We start from the raw sequence: 18339 nt of genomic DNA, 5'->3' as shown, positions 1-18339 counted from the left end.
GCCATCTGGCACTATGGCACTGTGAGGACACTGCTGTACAAACACGAACCTGCCCTGTTCTGTGGGGAGGCTGGTTCTTGCCAGGGTAAAATTGCTTTGCCTGGGCACCAGAGCTTTACTCCAAAAAGGCAGTGAGATGATGCTGATGCAGAGGAAGAGATGCTGCCCACCTGGCTGCCACCCTTCTGGGTTACTCTCCGCATGCACAGGGCACTTGGTGCTGTTGACAGGGTGGGCAGGCAGGAGGTGGGTGATGGCAGAGATGCCCACGGCTCTCCCTGCCAGACCTGAGCCCAACCACCATGCTCATGAGCAGCAGGGGCTGTGGTACCCACTGCACCTTGCTGTGGAACTGTCCAAAAATGTCTCAGTTTGGGGCAGATTTGTTCAAGGCACTCTGCAAGTCTTTGAAGCTGAGGTTTTGACATCCTGCAGGACTTGGCCTCTGTCCCAGGCCCTGCCCTCCCCCAAACATAACACTCCCCTCTCTCCCTGCCCCAGCACCACAACATGTTCTCCAGGGCCAGGAACCAGGCAGAGGCCACAGGTCCTCACTTCTCTCTTTCCAGGCTTCACAGGCTACTTTCAGACAGTTCTTTATGTCAGCAGTAGGGAAGGGAAATTTACTTTGGCCTGATCAGGACCTCTTCCAGCCTGGCAGCAGTGTGGTCAGGGAGCCTGTACAAGCTCTCAGCTTGGGGACCATGGGTAGACTGGGAGATACAGGGACTTTGCCATTGGAAGGGCTTTGCTGTGACCATCCAGCCATGGACACGACCCTCTGCCAGCCCAGGTGCCCACAGCGTGCTCTCCAGTATGTCTGAGCACTCTGTGCCCTGTTCTGCCCCCAGCAATGGTCCCCTGTGGCAGGGCTGGGTATGCACAGGCAGGTTGTCCATCACACTTTGCCCTTACCCCAGTTGGCTCCAGCATCCTGCTCACAGCACCTTACAAACAACATCTTCCTCCACCTTTTCCAGTAGGAGGGATAATTAAATGGTCTGACCTGAGTACCTGGGATGGAGATACTGTAAGGAGTCTCAGGAACAAAACAGAAGGATCTGAGAGCCCTTGATATGGAACTGAGCCTGGGTTTAACTCAACCCTTTGTCCAGTTCTCTCCTCCTGAGCTCAGAACCCTATGCTAGGTCAGCTGTGTATCCCCAGGACAAAGATGCCCAGCTCCACAGCACCAGGAGGAGAGGAATAAGGCTCTCCAGGACATACTGGGTCAAACCAGGAGGGTAGGTAGGACGGGAAGGAGGGATTTCTGCAGAGGGGTGGCCTGGCTGGCTATCGACACTGAGGAGCAATGAAGAATTAGGGCCTGGAACTTTTCTGTATTTGCGTTTGCCATGGAGGATCTAATTTGACTTGTTCCTCTGTGCAGACATCAATGAATGTGCCCTCAACCCAGACATCTGCCCCAACGGCATGTGCGAGAACCTGCGTGGGAGCTACCGCTGCATCTGCAACCTGGGCTACGAGTCAGATCCCACGGGCAAGAACTGTGTGGGTGAGTCCAGGGCAGCCCAGGCTCCCTGTGGCACAGGGAACCAGAAGCTCAGGGCTGGTGGGGAGGGGGTGGCATGCACTCGGTGTGTGAGGCTGGCAGCCAGATGCAGACCTTCAGCTGCACAGGAGCCCGAGGTGATGCAGCAGCTGATGCCCTCAAGCACTGTCCCCATTCAGGGCTGCCTTGTCCACATGGAAGAGCACAAGGTGCTTTGTGAGAAACTACACGTGTGTGATGTATCGTACTTTCCACACTGTAGTGCCTTGAGGACAGTACTGCATTTCTGTGCCTCTCAGGCTGCCAGAGCTCTGTAGGGCTGGTAGAGTAGAAGAGTGGACGCTGGTGTTGTAGCTCAGAAACCCCATCTCTCTGCCCACAGACGTTGATGAATGCACTGTCAATCGTTTGCTGTGTGACAACGGACTGTGCCGCAACACACCCGGCAGCTACACCTGCACCTGCCCCAAGGGCTTTGTCTTCAGGACGGAGACAGACACCTGTGAAGGTAATGTGACTCTGAAGGCAAAGGAGAACATCTTCACTAGATGTAAAGAGCTATGGCCTGAGGTCCTGCCTGAAAGGGAGCTCAAGGTCTAACGTGTCTTTGGTTCCCTTTTGGCCGCAGTGGTTTGAACTGGAGCAGGTCCACGCTTTGGGTTTGTGGGTTTGGGTTTTTTTTCCTGGGGGGAAATTTCACACTTCATTCAAAATAGTGGACATCCAAACCCAGAACATCTGGGCTTTTCACTGACTGAAAACCAAAACAATTTCCTCTAGGCCCCCAAAATTTTAGCTAAAACCTGACCAAAATTGCAAGTTTCGGAGATTTGATTGAAAGCTTACAGTTTGGAGTGGAGGAAATTGTTTCCTGACCACAAAGTCCTCAGACATTTGAGAACTGGCACTTTGCACATAAATGTCTGTTTAGAGAAAAAAGCCGATTTTCTGTAAAGAGGGTGAAAAATGCTACGTAGCCTCACATCTGGTTCCGGCAGGTACACGAGGGCCATATTGATCACTGTGGCTGCTCACACCTTAGCCAAGAGCAGCCCTGAGCAAGCAAGTCCATCATTCCCCAGTAGTTGCACCAACCATTCCCTCAATCCTGAAGAAGTTCACTAATAGAGTGTCTGCTGTCAGCGCCCACCCCCCCTGAGATGGTGCATCCTTGAGTTGTACGTGCAGAACTCCTTTGGCCTGGACTGGTGATCCTCTGAACAGCTGAACAACTCCTTTCTTCATGTTCCGTGCTTCTCATCTCCCCCAGTCTCTGGCCCAGAACACTGGGTCCCATGGCAGTGACAGTCCCTTTCTTCCCGCAGATATCAATGAGTGCACCTCTAACCCTTGTGTGAACGGTGTCTGCAGGAACAATGCTGGCTCCTTTGCTTGCGAGTGCTCCCCAGGCAGCAAGCTGGACCCCAGTGGCACCATCTGCGTGGGTAAGGATGCGACCTTCTACAGGCAGCTCTGGGACAGCGACTGGCACCAGCAGTGCCCATCATCACCCCTTGCTGTTCATCTGAAGCAAGTTCCCGGCTTAGGGATGGGGATCCTTTGACACCTCTCTTTATCACCTAGTGTTTCCTTGGGTGTTGGTAACAATTAATGTGTCTCTTACGCATCCAGGGGGCCTGAAAAGCTGCAGCCTCAGGCAGGGCTCTGAACAGTGTGTGGTGGACACAGAAATCCCCAACTGTGCTGCAGCAAGATAAAGCACAGACATGGGCTCCCAGGGCATCCTGCAGGGCTGGATGGTGGGTTCTCACTCGCCAGATGGGCATGTAGTGTGCTGACATTAAGGCACATCAAGATGAAATAGAACCCTTCTCATCAAGATGATGAGAAGGTACCCACTTCCCACTCCTAGATGGTCAGGGCCTTATGAAGCGTTACAGGGACAGATGGAGAGAAAGGACTATTTCTACCCAGAAGAGGAGCAGGCTGGGACTAGGAAAAGGGCAGGACACAGAACTGACACAATAGTGTTGTATCAGAGAGCACAGAAATGCTGCTCCACGGCACAGCAGTGGGACAGGGCTCTAGGGAGCAGCACGGTCTGTGTCCACGTTGCAAAGTCCTTGGCCCCACAGCCTAAAAGATAAAGTGACGCCGGAGAACAACAGGCACATTGCAGCTCAGGGAGAGTTCCTCCCAGCTGCTTCTCGTGGCAGCCTGGCTGCCGTGAAGCTGGGAACCTCCCTCAAGGAGCAGCTCTTCACTCATGCTGTGTCTGCCCCTACAGACAGCATGAAAGGGACGTGCTGGCTGAACATCCAGGATGGGCGTTGCGAGGTGAACATCAACGGGGCCACGCTGAAATCGGAGTGCTGCGCTACCCTGGGGGCAGCGTGGGGCAGCCCCTGTGAGCGCTGCGAGATCGGTAAGGCTCTGCTTGGCACAGAGATCAGGAAGGCAGGAGGCAGCCCATTTCTTTGCTGACGTTCCTCTGTTTTCTTGCAGACACTGCCTGTCCCCGGGGATATGCTAGAATGAAGGGGGTCACGTGTGAAGGTAAAGTGCTGCAGGACACAAGACTTTTTTTATTGGGAACAAGGATATTGTTTAATTGTTACTATCCTGCATCTTTGAATCTGGTGGGGGATCTGCACTTTCTGACCCTTTATTGGACTCTCTCCAGTATGTCCATCTCTCTCTTGTACTGAGGAGCCAAGAACTGGACACAGTACTTCAGCTGTGGCCTCACTTCCCTCATCCAGCTGACAACACTCCTCCTAATGCAGCCCAGGATACCATCAGCCCTCTCTGCAGCAAGGGCACATTGCTGCCTCATGTTCAACTTGGTGTCTACCAGGACCCCCAGGTCCTTTTCTGCCAAGCTGCTTTCCAGCTGGGTGACCTCCCCAGGTGCAGGATTTTGCACTTCTTGTTGAACTGCATGAGGTTCCTGGCAGCCCATTTCTCCAGCCTGCCAAGGTCCCTCTGGATGGCAGCATGACCTTCTGGCGTATCAGCCACTCTTCCCAGTTTTATCAACAAATTTGCTGAGGGTACGCTTTACCCCATCATCCAGATAACTAATGATGTTAAACAGAATCTGACCCAGTATTGATCCCTGGGGTACGCCGCTAGTTGCCGGCCTCCAACTAGACTTTGTGCCACTGAACACCACTCTCTGGGCCCAGCCATTTGGCCAATTTTCAATCTACCTCACTGTCTGCTCAAAGAGCCCGCACATCAACAGCTTGTCTATGAGGATCTGATGTAAGACAGTGCCAAAGGCCTTCTGAAGGCTAGGTAGACAAAATCCACCACTCTTCCCTCACCTACCAGGCCAGTCATTTCATCACAGAATTTTAGCAAGCTCATCAGTCATGACTTGCCCTTGGTCAATCCGTGCTGACTACTGCTGATGACTTTCTTGTCATTCAAGTGCTTGGAAGCGGGTTTCCAGTTTTAGTTGCTCCATCAGCAGTACTCATGTTTGTGAGTCCTGGTGCTACTCTGTCAGCGCTGTGTCAACCATGGACATGTGCAACAGGGCCACCCTGTCTATCTGTCCCCAACAAGGCTTTGTAATGCAGCCTCCTTGCAAAAGTGTCTGGGCATGGCTGTGGCTGTGCATGGTTTTCATTGTGACAAGTTGCCAGTTTTAGTCTGATGGGCAGCTCTGGGCTCCTCCCATCTCCTCCAGGAGCCCCTTGAGGACATACTGGGCCTGTCTCATGCCTGTCTCTTGCTTTTGTGCCAACAGATGTGAATGAGTGTGAGGTCTTCCCTGGCGTCTGCCCAAATGGACGCTGTGTGAACACTGCTGGCTCCTTTCGGTGCGAGTGTCCAGAAGGACTGACCCTTGATGGCACTGCTAGGACATGTGTGGGTAAGGACACCCCATCTCACCCAGATCCTGGCCTCTGTTCAACCTTCTCTACAGAGGTCCAACCACCCCCTACCCACCACGTGCAGCAGTCTTGGGAATTGAGTGGTGGCACATCATACCCAGTAAGGGCTCCCAGACCTAGCAGCCTAACCAAGGCAAGGTTGCCATAATTTCGTGTCCCCAGGTCCAGCCAATAATGCAATTGTTCTCCTTGGGTGGACTTCAGGGGTAGCCAAATAGATAACCTAACTGGTTAATGACACAGCCCAGCAGCCCTAAAACAACTCCTGGCTGCTTTCTGGACACACAGACAAACCTCTGCCCTTCACAGGGGCCATCTGCACTATGAACTACCCCATGGAGGGTCCATTCTCTGGCCCTGTTGCCAACAGCACAGGTTGGCCATGCCCATACTACTAAACCTCTCACAGCATCCCAAACAAGGTGGCCTCATCCAAATGGCCCCTACCTGGGGATTGTTTGGAGGATGCCTCAGCCAAAGCTCTCCCAGGAACCTTGCTAATTATGTCACAGAAAATGATATCTCTGGTTTTACCAGAGGTTAGGTGCTGCAGGCAAGGGCTCAGCTCTGCTCTCTCACCAGACGTGCGTGTGGAACAGTGCTACATGAAATGGGATGAAGATGAGTGCACGGAGCCTCTGCCAGGCAAGTACCGGATCGACATGTGCTGCTGTTCTGTGGGCTCAGCCTGGGGCATCGACTGTGAAGAATGTCCCAAGGTCGGCTCCAGCGAGTACAAGGCCATCTGCCCGAGGGGACCCGGCTTTGCCAACCGAGGAGACGTGCTTTCAGGAAGGCCCTTCTACAAAGGTGAGAAGAAAGAGGGGAGCTGCTGATTGTGGGGTGTGCTCAGCCCATCTCAGCTACAGTCCAAGGAACCTGCTGCCTGCCCTGGGACTGTAGGTTCGTTGCAGACTTCCCCTCCCTGAAACACTGCTGTTCTGCCTCCACCCACAGATGTGAATGAATGTAAGGTCTTCTCTGGCCTGTGCACTCATGGGACCTGTCGGAACACCATTGGCAGCTTCAGGTGTATCTGTGGCAACGGCTTTGCTTTGGATGCTGAGGAAAGGAACTGCACAGGTAAGAGAAGAGTAGCCCCCTCCGGACCACTCTTGCCCATGTTGCTGCCTTGCCTGCCTTGTGGGATGCTTAGCATGAGGGTGGTGCCCAGAGGAGTAATGGCAGTTATCTCAGGGACGTGCTGAGAAGCCAAGGGCAGGACCATGAGCACAAGGCTCTTCCTGCTCGTGGGATGAAGGATCAGTCCTGCACCAGAGAGAAAGCTTAACTGCTGCCTCTCCCTTCAGGAAGAGGAGTTCCTTGGTCTGCCGGCTCAGACTTGCCAGTCCTTGTTCTTTGAATTTGATGTGCACTACAGGCAGCCGGGTGCCAGCTGTAGTGGTGCTCGTAGTCTGTCCTGCCTCCACTAGCTGATCTTCATTCCCACAGACATCGACGAGTGCCGCATCTCACCAGACCTGTGTGGCCATGGCACCTGTGTCAACACGCCGGGCAGCTTTGAGTGCGAGTGCTTTGAAGGTTACGAGAGTGGCTTCATGATGATGAAGAACTGCATGGGTAAGGACTCGTCTCTGGGGCGGGACAGCACCCTTACTCTTTTGCAACAGGGAGGAAAGTAGCTGGTGCCAGATCTGACAAAGGGCTTCGTGCCAAGCTGCTCCCTGTGTGTCTTGCTGCTCCACTACCTGTCTGGCTGGCTCACTGTTCCCTGCTATCAAGCCACATCTCCTCATTGCCCCCTGGGAGAGCTGTGGGAGTCCCTGTGCTGCAGAGAGCCCTGGCAGCCTCTGCTCTCCCCAGGGTAATGAGTCTTCTGCCTTGCTCTAATTGCAAAGACAGAGCTGGGCTGAAGGGCAGCACGTGTAGAGAGAGGAATGCTGGGTGTGTAGCTGAGGGCACCCATAGATGTAACCCTGGGAAGACAGCAAAGCATAAGAAAAGTGAAGTCGGGCATTCATGAGACACAGCACAGGCTTTCTAAGCTGGAGGACATAAAGGGAGAGGCCGGGCCCCAGCAAGGCTTGGCTTGAGCCCAAGACCCCTCCAGAGAAAGAGGGCAAAGAGACAGAGCTGTAGCCTCTGCCTCCTGCACGGATGCTGAGCCTTATGTGGGCCAATAGTCCATCAGTGACTGGCCCCATGCTGTCTCTGCTAGCACTGCCCCAGGGCTCTGTACCATGCAGAGCAAGGACAGACTGTGACAAGGTTGCCCGACTGGGGGCCAAAACTGGGGCCTTCCCTCAGAGACCAGAAACCAGAGCCTGTGCCCAGCACCTGGGCTGGTGGTGCCCCATGAGCTGGGGAAGGAGACTGTGAGCCCAGGTCAGCATCAGGGAGGACTCCTGGGTATAGTGCCAGGCCCAGGGGAGCATCCTGGGCTCTTCCTGCTATGACACTCATGGGACATCGTTGGTCCTGCCCTGCCACCTCCTGGCCACCGTTACGTCGGCTGTGGGAGCCCACAGGGGAGCCCACGCTGGGAGCCCCTGGGCCAGCTTTTCTCAAGTTCTTTCCCATCCCTTTCCTGCTTGCTATACCCAAAGGGCATTTCCCTGCAATCCCAGTGCAATGGTGCCTTTCTTTCTTCACATAAAACTAATGCCTTGTATTTTCTTTTTCATCTTATACTTGTTCATGTACTTGTACAATGTTCATTCTTCATTTTGTACTCTTCCTTCACTTGGACCTTCCCTTGCACCAAACCTTGGCCACTAACCTTTCCTCTTGTTTCAGCCACCAGCAGCTGGAGCTTGAGCCTGGCATTGCCACTGAGCTGGGACACCATCCATGCCTGGTATTTTCATTCCTGCTACGTAGGGTGACGGCAACCTTTCTACTGGGGATTGGCTAGTACACAGTGGAGCTCTGCCAGGCCAGCAGCTTGAACTCAATGGCTGTGAGCTCCAATTCTCCTACACACTTGGCTGTTTCCTTTGTGTGACGTCTCATCTCCTTCTACTTCTTTTCAGCCTTGCGTTACCTATCTATTATTTATTCTGCCACTGATTATTTACATATCCACACTCTGAACGTACACCCATCTCCAGACGTTATTCATATCAACCAATGTTCAACCCTTACATTAAGCCATGTATTTACAAACATCACTGCAGAACGTTTCTCAACTTATAGATCTTTTTGTGTGGTACCCTATCCATGCCACCACAGTTATCTTTCTTTTTAACTTGGTTCATCTACCTGCGCTAAGTTATGTCTCACATACCACATCAGTCATTTTAATCCAGTTACATGTAGCTTGGTCCATTTTCTAGATAATATATGTTCCTTGCAAGTAACTGTCAGTTATATCATTATTAGATCACTGCTGAGATTCGTAAACCTATTCTTTTCACTCCTATATTAGGACACATATTAATCTTTGGTCTTTATAGCACCACTTGGTGTCATTGCACATCCTACATCCATGTGCTGTTAAATGCCTCCGCTGGCATGAGAACATGGAGATACACCTTGCTCAGCAAGAGGTTGACCATTTGATAACTTGAGTCTCTTCTAGCTCTGAATCTTGCTGATTCATCCAATTTTTCTTGGGCTGCTTTGCACTGAATCTTTTCTAAAATGACTTTCAACCTGGTCTCACTTATATGTGGTATCGAATCAACTGTTGCTGTTTCTGCACCTTTCCTTGAATCTGCAGCAACTTCATACCAACCTCAACCATTAATCAGTCCCCTCTCCACTACCCCAAACATTTGCGCAGATCAAGTCCTTCATGAGAAGTTCTGGTAGACCATCTGCATTCTTCTACCCCCCTCTATTTCCAGTTATAATTGTAAAGGCTCCCTTTCACCTGCCCATTTAATCGTCCTTTATCCTCAGATAATTCTTTACAGCTCCTCCCATCTGGCCATTGCTTGTTTTTATTCTGTCAGATTCTCATCTGTTTTCAATTTAATAATTCTTGTTTGTAGCTTAAAAAATCCCATCAATGACCTCAGTACCTCAGTTCGTCTCCAACAAGTCAGCCAGACTGTTACTGTCCTCTAATTCCTGGCATACCATGTTCCACTTCTCGTCTGTCTAGCCAGACTAACTTGTCTGACTGACCTAGTCTCAATATTCTGCTCTTTCTGCTTTGGCTTGGACTTTCAAACCACTTCAATCTGTGGCATGATTCAATACCATTTATTTATTTTTCATATTTGATTCTCTGGATTCTTTAAAATATATCACCGCCCTGCCACTGGCATGGTTTTCTGTCTTTTCCATACAATTTGTAGCGTGGGTTACCACAGCTCACACTGATCATCTTACTCCTTCTCCTGCTCCATTTCTGAGATACTGAGAATGTCAGAGTCCCCACTGATGGCCTGCTATCTTCTTTCAGTAATGAGATTTCTGATATCATTATATAAGGACATTGTGTTTTCCTGCTTGTCTTTTTTTTTTTTTTTTTTAAGTTTATCTGCACAATTCCACCTTACCATTTTTTCTAAGTGACAGGGGATTGAGTCATTTCACCCCAAAAGCTGTTGTGACACTATGCCGTTTCCCATAGTCTTAACTTCTTCCTGCCTGTGTTTGGCAAAAGAACTTGGCTTCAGCCTCACGAGGGAGGATTTCTTGCCAGCCCCTGGCAATAAACATCAGCATGAACCTACATCCTGCAGTTAATTAGGAACCGTCTCCCACCATGGAGAACTGGAGGTATGGGTCCTGTGGGACTGTTTGATAGCGGCCCGTCACCCCCCTTGTCAGATGTATCGCGGCCCACTTTAGCTGTAGATAAGCTGAAAACACTCAACAGAGTGTTTTATTCCAGTAAGGTGAAAGTTTCCATTCTTAATTATAAGGTTGGAGTCAGAAAAATAAACATACGAGAAGAAAATGGGGTTTTTAAATATATCTGACATCACTCTCTGTCTGCTGTCACTGAGGGGTTCATGGGGGCGGTTTTTAGCTCCCTCAGGTCATTTATGTTGCATTATGAAAGCACATTTCTCAGAGTGCAGTTATGGACAGGTGAATCCTCTGAGCAGTTCCAGGCAGACTTCCCTTTTTTTGCTCTCTTACTCTCAGTGCAGCACATCTTGAGTCAATTCTAGGGGCAGGAAAGAATGCAAAACCTTTTGAATCTATTCTGGGACCAAAACAGAGAACCTCATTCTCAGATTCCTGTTTCCAAAGTTAGAGGATCGGATTCATCCAGCATTTGTCCTTCCAAAAAGCATAACTTGCACTGTGAAACACCACAAGTCTCACAAAGACTGTTACCTGTGCACTATCGTAGTAGATCACAAGGAGCTTTCTCCAGGGGCTGTGGGTAACGAATCAATAATAAAGCTTCCCAGTTTTGATACTTGCAGTGCTTCATCTCCTCCTTCTGTTGGTTTTTGTTTCCAACCATTACCAGAGCACCATTCCAGTAGTTTCCCTGGTTTGGGTTTTTTAGTCTGGGATTTATGAACTTCTCTATCACTTTTTTTTTTTTTTTCTTCATTTTTGATGCTAGCAGCCTGGTTTCATCTTTGGCTGGGTCACATCCCTCTCACAGCAGTTTAATCTATTTCAGGAATTTCTCCAGTTCCTAGTAAATTCAATCCCTTTGTCCATATGTGATTTTTTTTCCAAAATGTAGAGATTATTTCTTAGCCCTGTGTGTGATACTGGAACTACTCTGAAGGCTGTAACCAGAAAGCCTGTCTGTTAGTCTTCTATCAGACTACACATTTTCTGAGGAACTCTTCCTCTGCTGATGGGATTTGTGAAAACGTACTAAGATAGGAGGGATGGGAGCTAGGGACTATCCTTCTAGTCCTTGCTGGCTGATCTGCACAAATAACTTCTCCTGATGTTACACTTTACATTCTACTGAGGCCAAAGCAAGAGTTGTGGTTTCCCAAAACGCATACTTCAGCTGTAAGCACGCTGGACTCACCCAAGCCCTGGATTCACTGCCCTGTTCATTTGGTGAAGTCTCTCTGTTCTGGGATATATCCTGGTGATGGGACTGTGGTGTATGGCACCACCACCACCCCATTATCTGGAAGGCCCAGCTGAAGGGGACAATCCGCCACGTTTCACGTCGTTCTCTGCAGATATCAATGAGTGTGAGCGGGACCCGCTGCTGTGCCGAGGTGGGATCTGCATGAACACAGATGGGAGCTTTGAATGCATCTGCCCTCCGGGACATGAGCTGACTTCTGAAGGGAACACTTGCATAGGTGAGGTGATGGAAAGCTGTGTTATGACCAGAGCCTGTTCAAGGGTAATGGTACAGGGAGACTTGGATCTCATGCTGGGCGCATGAAACTCTCCTTCCAATCCCATATGTGGGTAGAACACACTCATCCAGGAGGGACCGAGGCCACTCCCAGGGTTTCATTGCATTTATGATGTCTGTTGTTCTACCTGCTCTTCGCTGAAGGCTGACCAATGGGGCAATGACAAATTCAGTTTGGAGACAGCAGTGGGTGGGGGGGTACCCGGGGATGGGTACAAAATGGTGCTCAGTGTGGCATCAGCATTGCTCGAACTGTTCTTCCCACCACAGATATCAACGAATGCTCCCTCAGTGACAACCTGTGTCGCAACGGACGCTGCGTCAACGTCATTGGTACCTACCAGTGCACGTGTGATTCAGGCTTCCAGGCCACGCTGGACAGGCAGGGCTGTGTCGGTGAGTGCTCCCCTTTGCCAAATAGCCGTGCCAAGACCCTGGTACGCATCTAGAACCCTCCTGGCCTCACACCTCTTGTAATGATCACTGGGTGTCTGAGGGTAAGGCAAGGTGGGAACCTCCTGGCTGAGCTACAGCCAGATTGACACTTTTGGTAAGGGGCTGTCGTCAGCTGTGAAGCTACTCTGAGCTGCAAGTGGTTGGCAGAGAAGACAAGAGGCGCTTTCTTCTAGCTGGGGGAGCTTTGTTTCCTCTTCAGCACCTCTCCCACTTTGTTACTGAGCAGCTCCACGGCGAGGCAGGTATCCCAGCCTGAGACCCTCGCAGCCGCCTAACCTCTCCCTTCTCCCCCAGACATTGATGAGTGCACCATAACCAACGGTGGCTGTGACACACACTGCTCCAACTCGGAGGGCAGCTATGAGTGCAGCTGCAGTGAAGGCTACGCGTTGATGCCGGACAAGAGATCGTGTGCAGGTGAGAGGACAGCTTGGCTCTCATAGGCGCTGCCCCAGGGACCTCTGTGTCCATTTCCAGTCAGCCATAGTGTTGGCTTCAGGGTGAGGGCCTCTCATTTTTAAGTCACGTCCAGAGAGGTGATTTCCCTGGCCAGATGTTTGTGCTTTGCACTGCAATGTCCAGCCCCTCATTACAGGCTCCAGAGTCCTGGAACTACATGATTTGGAGCAAAGCCCCTCCTGCAACTCCTTCCTGACCCCTCCTGCTCCCACAATACTCTTTCGCTGGCCCTAACGTCTTTCCTTTGGTGACGGTCTCCTCTCTCTAGATATTGATGAATGTGAGGATAATCCGGATATCTGTGATGGTGGACAGTGCACTAACATCCCCGGGGAGTACCGTTGCCTCTGCTTCGATGGCTTCATGGCATCCCTGGACATGAAGACCTGCATTGGTGAGGACAGGGCTGTGCCCTGGGCATGTGCCAGCACTGCATCACAAGGATGATGTTGGATGGAGGAAGGGATCTGTATCTGGTTGCCCCAGAATCACATCATAGTTCTTGTGGTGTTCCAAGCAAGTCCTTTTTCTCCTGCAGATGTGAATGAGTGTGATCTCAACCCTAACATCTGCCTGCACGGCGAGTGTGAGAACACGAAGGGCTCCTTCATCTGTCACTGCCAGCTGGGCTACTTTGTCAAGAAGGGAACCACAGGCTGCACAGGTGGGAACTCACCAGACCTGGAGCTAGGGGTGCTGGTGGGAGTCCTCACAAACCCCTCCCACAGCTGTCATGGAGAGAACACCATCCCTGTGCTGGGGGATGCTGCGGACACCCTGGGATGTGGTTGTGGGCTGGGAGCCCCTCCTGGGCAGGCAGAGATGGCCGTGAAGGCAGACTGCAGGCAAGGATTGATACCTTCCTAGTTTATAGCCAAGCCAGGGGCCTGCCCTTCTTTTTGTTTTCATCTTCCTGGGGTGAGCACAGATCAGCTCTTCAGCTCAAGGGTACAACTCCAGGCAGCCTGTTCCCCAAAGCACCTTGTTCCCATCCCCTGGGGTTCAGACTCCCAGGAGCCACTGGTACCCAGACCAGTTAACAGGATTGTACTCGGCGGCCCCCTCCTCTCCTGGGGGAGCTGAGCTGTGTCAGCTCTGATGTCCTTCCTTCCTGCAGATATCGATGAATGTGAGATCGGGGCTCACAACTGTGACATGCATGCCTCCTGCATCAATGTGCCTGGGAGCTTCAAATGCAAGTGTCGCACAGGCTGGCTTGGAGATGGGCTGAAGTGCAACGGTAAGTTCTCATCCCAGGAGAGGATGTTTGTGTGTCCGGGTGCTCTGTGGGCACCTGTGAAGGCTGAGCTGAGCTGGCATTTAAAATGCTCTTGAGCCCCAGGAACTCTGTGTGAGGATTTATGGAAGTGTGGAGAGATGTGGGTGTGTGACAGAGGTGGGCTGCAGGTGTGGGCATACACTGCACTGTCAGGCTCTGCAACCCTGTCTGTGAAGCCACGAATGTGGGAGCGAGGACATGGATTTGTGGGATGTGGAGTGGGTGGGCACGGTATTGAGATGAGTGCGGATGAATGTCGCTGTCAGACTGGCGCCGTGGCTGTGTGGTGATGTGTTGGGGCACGGTGTGGTACGTGTGCAGGGGTACACAGCTGTGGGCGGTGTGTGTGTGTGAGTCCAGGGACTTACTGGCATGTGTGTGGTGTGTATGAAGGGATGCAAGGGTATGGATACACACGTCTGAACTGGGGAGGTACTGGGAACGTGGGTATGTGTGTGTGAAAGCGTCCCACTGCCATATTGTCTGTGTCAGCACTGCCAGGGTTGTCTCATGGCCATAGAGGCTCGTGGAGATGTGTTGGAGCCTCACGAGTGCTCCAGCTGCCTTGGGGCTGCAGTCTCCTGGGCCATCTACACGCCCCCCCTGGGCCCTACACGAGCTGCCCAGGCTTGGAGGAAAAGCCAGAGGCCAAGCACTGACGGGGTGTTCTCCCTGAACAGATCTGGACGAGTGTGCAACTGAAGAGCACAAGTGCAACCTGAACGCCAACTGCGTCAACACGCCAGGCTCCTACCGCTGTGCCTGCCGAGAAGGCTTCAACGGGGACGGCTTCTCCTGCTCAGGTGAGGCCCACAGACTCAGCTGGCAGCAGGAGCATGGCTTGGGCATCCTCCCGGGACAGGGAGTCACCCCCTCTCAACCACCTGGCTCAGCTTCCCCAAACCAGATGTCCCCCAAAAGCCACTGCAGCCTGCCCTGCCCCACAGCCTGCTCAGACACCTTCCGCAGAGATCCACCTTCCTCCCAGCAGGTCTTTGGGGACGATCAAGGCAATGAGAAGTATTGCAGCCCCCTACTCCCAGCCTCCCAGTGGAGGAGTGGGAACAAGCTTGTGGGAATTCTCTGGGCAACCTGAGGGCAGCTCCCATCTTCGGGTGGACACCATGTCACTCTCGTGCTTGACTCTCTCTAGATGTCGACGAGTGTGCGGACAACGTGAACCTGTGTGAGAATGGGCAGTGTCTCAATGCACCTGGGGGTTACCGCTGCGAGTGTGAGATGGGCTTCAATCCCACAGAGGACAGCAAGGCCTGCCAGGGTAAGTCCCCAGTTTTGACTGCTGCTTCAGGAGACCCAGTGGCCACCCCCTTTCTGGCCTTGGTCTCTCCACTGCACTGTCACTGCCTGATCCATTACTAAGCAAGATCCAGCATCACCTGGAGGTGCAAGGCTCCTGAGGTGCCAGCTCTTCCCCTTCCAGGAGTTGGTCCCCAGCCTGCAGAGAGGCTGGGCTAAGCCAAGGATCCATGCAAGATGTGGACAATCAACAAAACAGGGGTGAGGGGAGAGGGCATACACACAGCATGCCTGGTCCTGCTCACCCAGGAGATGGTATCCCATGGCACTAAAACCATCCTGAGATGGGTTACCCACAGCTGAACTGTGGCTCTGCTTTGAGATGGGAGCAGGAGAGGCCTGTCCTGGCCCTCACTCTGCCAGATCCTGAATACCCAGCTTTCCCTGTTTTGCAGACATTGATGAATGCACCTTCCAGAATATCTGTGTCTTTGGGACCTGCCAGAACCTGCCGGGGATGTTCCGCTGTGCCTGTGACGATGGCTATGAACTGGACAGGAGTGGAGGCAACTGCACAGGTATGGGACTTTCACAGGGCTGTTGGATGAGGATCTGCTGGTGTCATCTTGCCCCAGCCATGACAAGGAGTGGCACTAGCAGCCTAAAGCCAGTCAAGCATCCCTGTGTGATGTGGTGATGTGTCTTTGCTCTTAGCAAGGCCTTGACGCTGCTGTGAGGTGGGCCTTCATGGATGGGAGGGAAAGCTTGGTGTGGCTCTGCTCCTTTCTTCTGACTCTGGGCAGGGTGGTATGAGGTAGGACAAGGCAAGGTCTGCTTGTAGAAAAGCTTTGCCTACCATCGCATGAAGAGCCTTAGAAACACCATGGTTGTGGGGATACACCCAGAACACACACTACAGAGCTTAGGGCTGGGGCTGTGGTTTCTGTGGCAGTCTTCCTCTTTTTTTTTCAGTCTTCATCTTTCCATCCTTTCAGACATTAATGAATGTGCAGACCCTGTGAACTGTATCAACGGCCTGTGTGTCAACACCCCTGGCAGCTACCTGTGCAACTGTCCACAGGACTTCGAGCTGAACCCCACTGGTGTGGGCTGTGTGGGTGAGTGGGGACCTGTGTGGAGGGCACACCTTCCATCCAAGACCTTGGTGGTCCCACCTAGCTGGAACTGGCCACTACCAGAGACTGGGATGACTGACCACTCTCTGCCCTGCCAAATACCTGGCTGTTCATGATGGGCTTAACCCTGCAGCAGCAGAGTACCTACCTCCTGTTAAGCCTAGCCCACCTTGTGTGACCATTGTGGGTGCTCTCCTGGTTGAAGCAATGTTATTCCTGAGCAGCTCTGGAGCTATTCTTAAGTGTTTGTTTCTTGCAAGGCCCTGGGTTACTGATAACATTATTTGGGTCATGCTCCCTAACCATACTGAAGACAGGCCACCATGCTGTCACCCCTGTACGATATAGTGTGGCTTTTACCAGACAAGCTGGGCAGACTTTGTTCTTGAAGGGTTCCCAAAGTCATGAGCTGCAAGGACAGACTGGACGTGGTTTGCTACAACACAGGTGGACATCTGGGACAGGACTGGGGCCTTATCCCTCTCCCTGCTTCTTGAGGCAATAGTGCCATTCACTCTTCCTGTGCACACAAATCTTTACCGGCTTTGCTCACCCACTACTGTCTCTGTGCAGATACCCGTGTTGGGAACTGCTTCCTGGACACCCAGGATCGAGGAGATGGGGGGATCTCCTGCAGCGCAGAAATCGGAGTTGGGGTCACTCGGGCATCCTGCTGCTGCTCGCTGGGTCGTGCATGGGGCAACCCCTGTGAGCTTTGTCCTCCAGCCAACACGAGTGAGTTGGGAAAATGTCTGGGGTGAACTTGAACAGGGGCTGGATGGGCAGTGTAGAGCAGAGAAGAGACAGGGGGCCACTTCCCTGTTGGCTTCTCAACTCAGTCCGGGGGTCCTGGGTCCAGGATATGTGATCATCACAATAGAGCAAGGGAGGCTGAGGGAGAAGAAGGCAACGCTGTTTGTCAGTGCAGGGCTAGACAGGTGGACCAGGACAGGGGGGAGGTGAGGTGGGGTGGGAGACACCAGGCTGGTTGTGCCTGGGGGATGCAGGTTGGGATCCTTTGTTCCTAGTCCAGTGGGCTGGGGGGGGCAGCAGACCTAAACTAACCCTATTCAAGGGTTAGAAGAGGTTAGACAAGGGTTCAAGGGTTAGAAGGGTTAGGCAGGGCAGCTAAGTTAGCTCAGCATGCAGTGGGAGTCAGGCTGCTCCATCTGGACCCCTGACACCATCCTCACGGCCTATTTCTCCTGGGTTTCTCCTGGTTCTCCCTACCCCTTCTGCTTTATGGGAGCCCACTCAGCTCAGGATCCCCCTGACTAACTTTTTCCGCAGCTGAGTACAAGACCTTGTGCCCTGGAGGAGAAGGTTTCCGGCCCAACCCCATCACGGTCATCCTGGAAGGTAAGTCAACCCGGCCCCCATGCCCCCTCACCAGTGACTTGGGTGCTGGGGGACCCCAGCCCCATATGGGCACTGTCTGCTGTGGCACAGGGCTGGCGGGGTGCCCGCCAAGCCCCCCTCCACCAAATGTTAAGCAGCAAGTGTGTGGTCTCCTCGGACATCCTCCAGCCCCATGGCTGAGCCGCTCGGGCACCAGCAAGGGCTGGAGGTGGTGGGATGAGCCCGCTGGGGATCCTGGGGTGAAGGCGCCGCCCGGGCTGGGCTCAGGCAGTGAACACCCCCGCGACTGCTCTCCCTCCTCAGACATCGACGAGTGCCAGGAGCTGCCGGGCCTCTGCCAGGGCGGCAACTGCGTGAACACTTTTGGCAGCTTCCAGTGTGAGTGCCCCCTTGGCTACTACCTCAATGAGGACACGCGCATCTGTGAAGGTAACTGCACCGCGGGGCCTGTGCTTGCCTGTGTGCCTGGTGTGTATGGCACACGTCCATGTGCGTGCTCGTGTGTGCAACAGAGTTGTGCGTGTATCGGGGCTGCCCTAAGAGTGGTTGGCAGAATCCCTTCCCCTTTCCATTTCAGACTTCCCACCCTCATCACAAACCCTTTCCCCTTTCCCCTTTCCCAGTGCCAGGCCAGCCTGGTCGCTGTGCCAGTCCCATCCATACCCTATGCCAAGCCTACCCCCAACGCCATGGCAGGCCCTTCTCTACCTGTGCCCAGTGCTTTGACCTCCAATCTCCTTTATTCG

General features: G+C 52.6%; 1 protein-coding gene across 1 annotated transcript in view; it reads left to right on the top strand.

Annotated features, from left to right (window-relative positions):
- LOC141916199 (fibrillin-2-like) overlaps positions 1-18339 on the top strand; it is a 113698-nt gene that overhangs the window by 78100 nt on the left and 17259 nt on the right. Inside the window, exons 17-38 of the mRNA XM_074808453.1 lie at positions 1391-1516; positions 1896-2021; positions 2839-2958; positions 3762-3899; positions 3980-4030; positions 5232-5357; positions 5962-6189; positions 6337-6462; positions 6832-6960; positions 11463-11588; positions 11918-12043; positions 12398-12520; positions 12831-12956; positions 13101-13226; positions 13680-13802; positions 14522-14644; positions 14995-15120; positions 15554-15676; positions 16094-16216; positions 16808-16969; positions 17525-17593; positions 17897-18022. Coding sequence (XP_074664554.1) covers positions 1391-1516; positions 1896-2021; positions 2839-2958; positions 3762-3899; positions 3980-4030; positions 5232-5357; positions 5962-6189; positions 6337-6462; positions 6832-6960; positions 11463-11588; positions 11918-12043; positions 12398-12520; positions 12831-12956; positions 13101-13226; positions 13680-13802; positions 14522-14644; positions 14995-15120; positions 15554-15676; positions 16094-16216; positions 16808-16969; positions 17525-17593; positions 17897-18022 — 2772 coding nt within the window. The remainder of the gene's footprint in view (positions 1-1390; positions 1517-1895; positions 2022-2838; positions 2959-3761; positions 3900-3979; positions 4031-5231; positions 5358-5961; positions 6190-6336; positions 6463-6831; positions 6961-11462; positions 11589-11917; positions 12044-12397; positions 12521-12830; positions 12957-13100; positions 13227-13679; positions 13803-14521; positions 14645-14994; positions 15121-15553; positions 15677-16093; positions 16217-16807; positions 16970-17524; positions 17594-17896; positions 18023-18339) is intronic.

The sequence above is a fragment of the Strix aluco genome, chromosome 29 (genome assembly GCF_031877795.1).
Source record: "Strix aluco isolate bStrAlu1 chromosome 29, bStrAlu1.hap1, whole genome shotgun sequence".
Classification (NCBI taxonomy): Eukaryota; Metazoa; Chordata; class Aves; order Strigiformes; family Strigidae; genus Strix; species Strix aluco.
The sequence above is the reverse complement of the archived record's forward strand: the minus strand, read 5'-3'. Positions and strand labels throughout refer to the sequence as shown.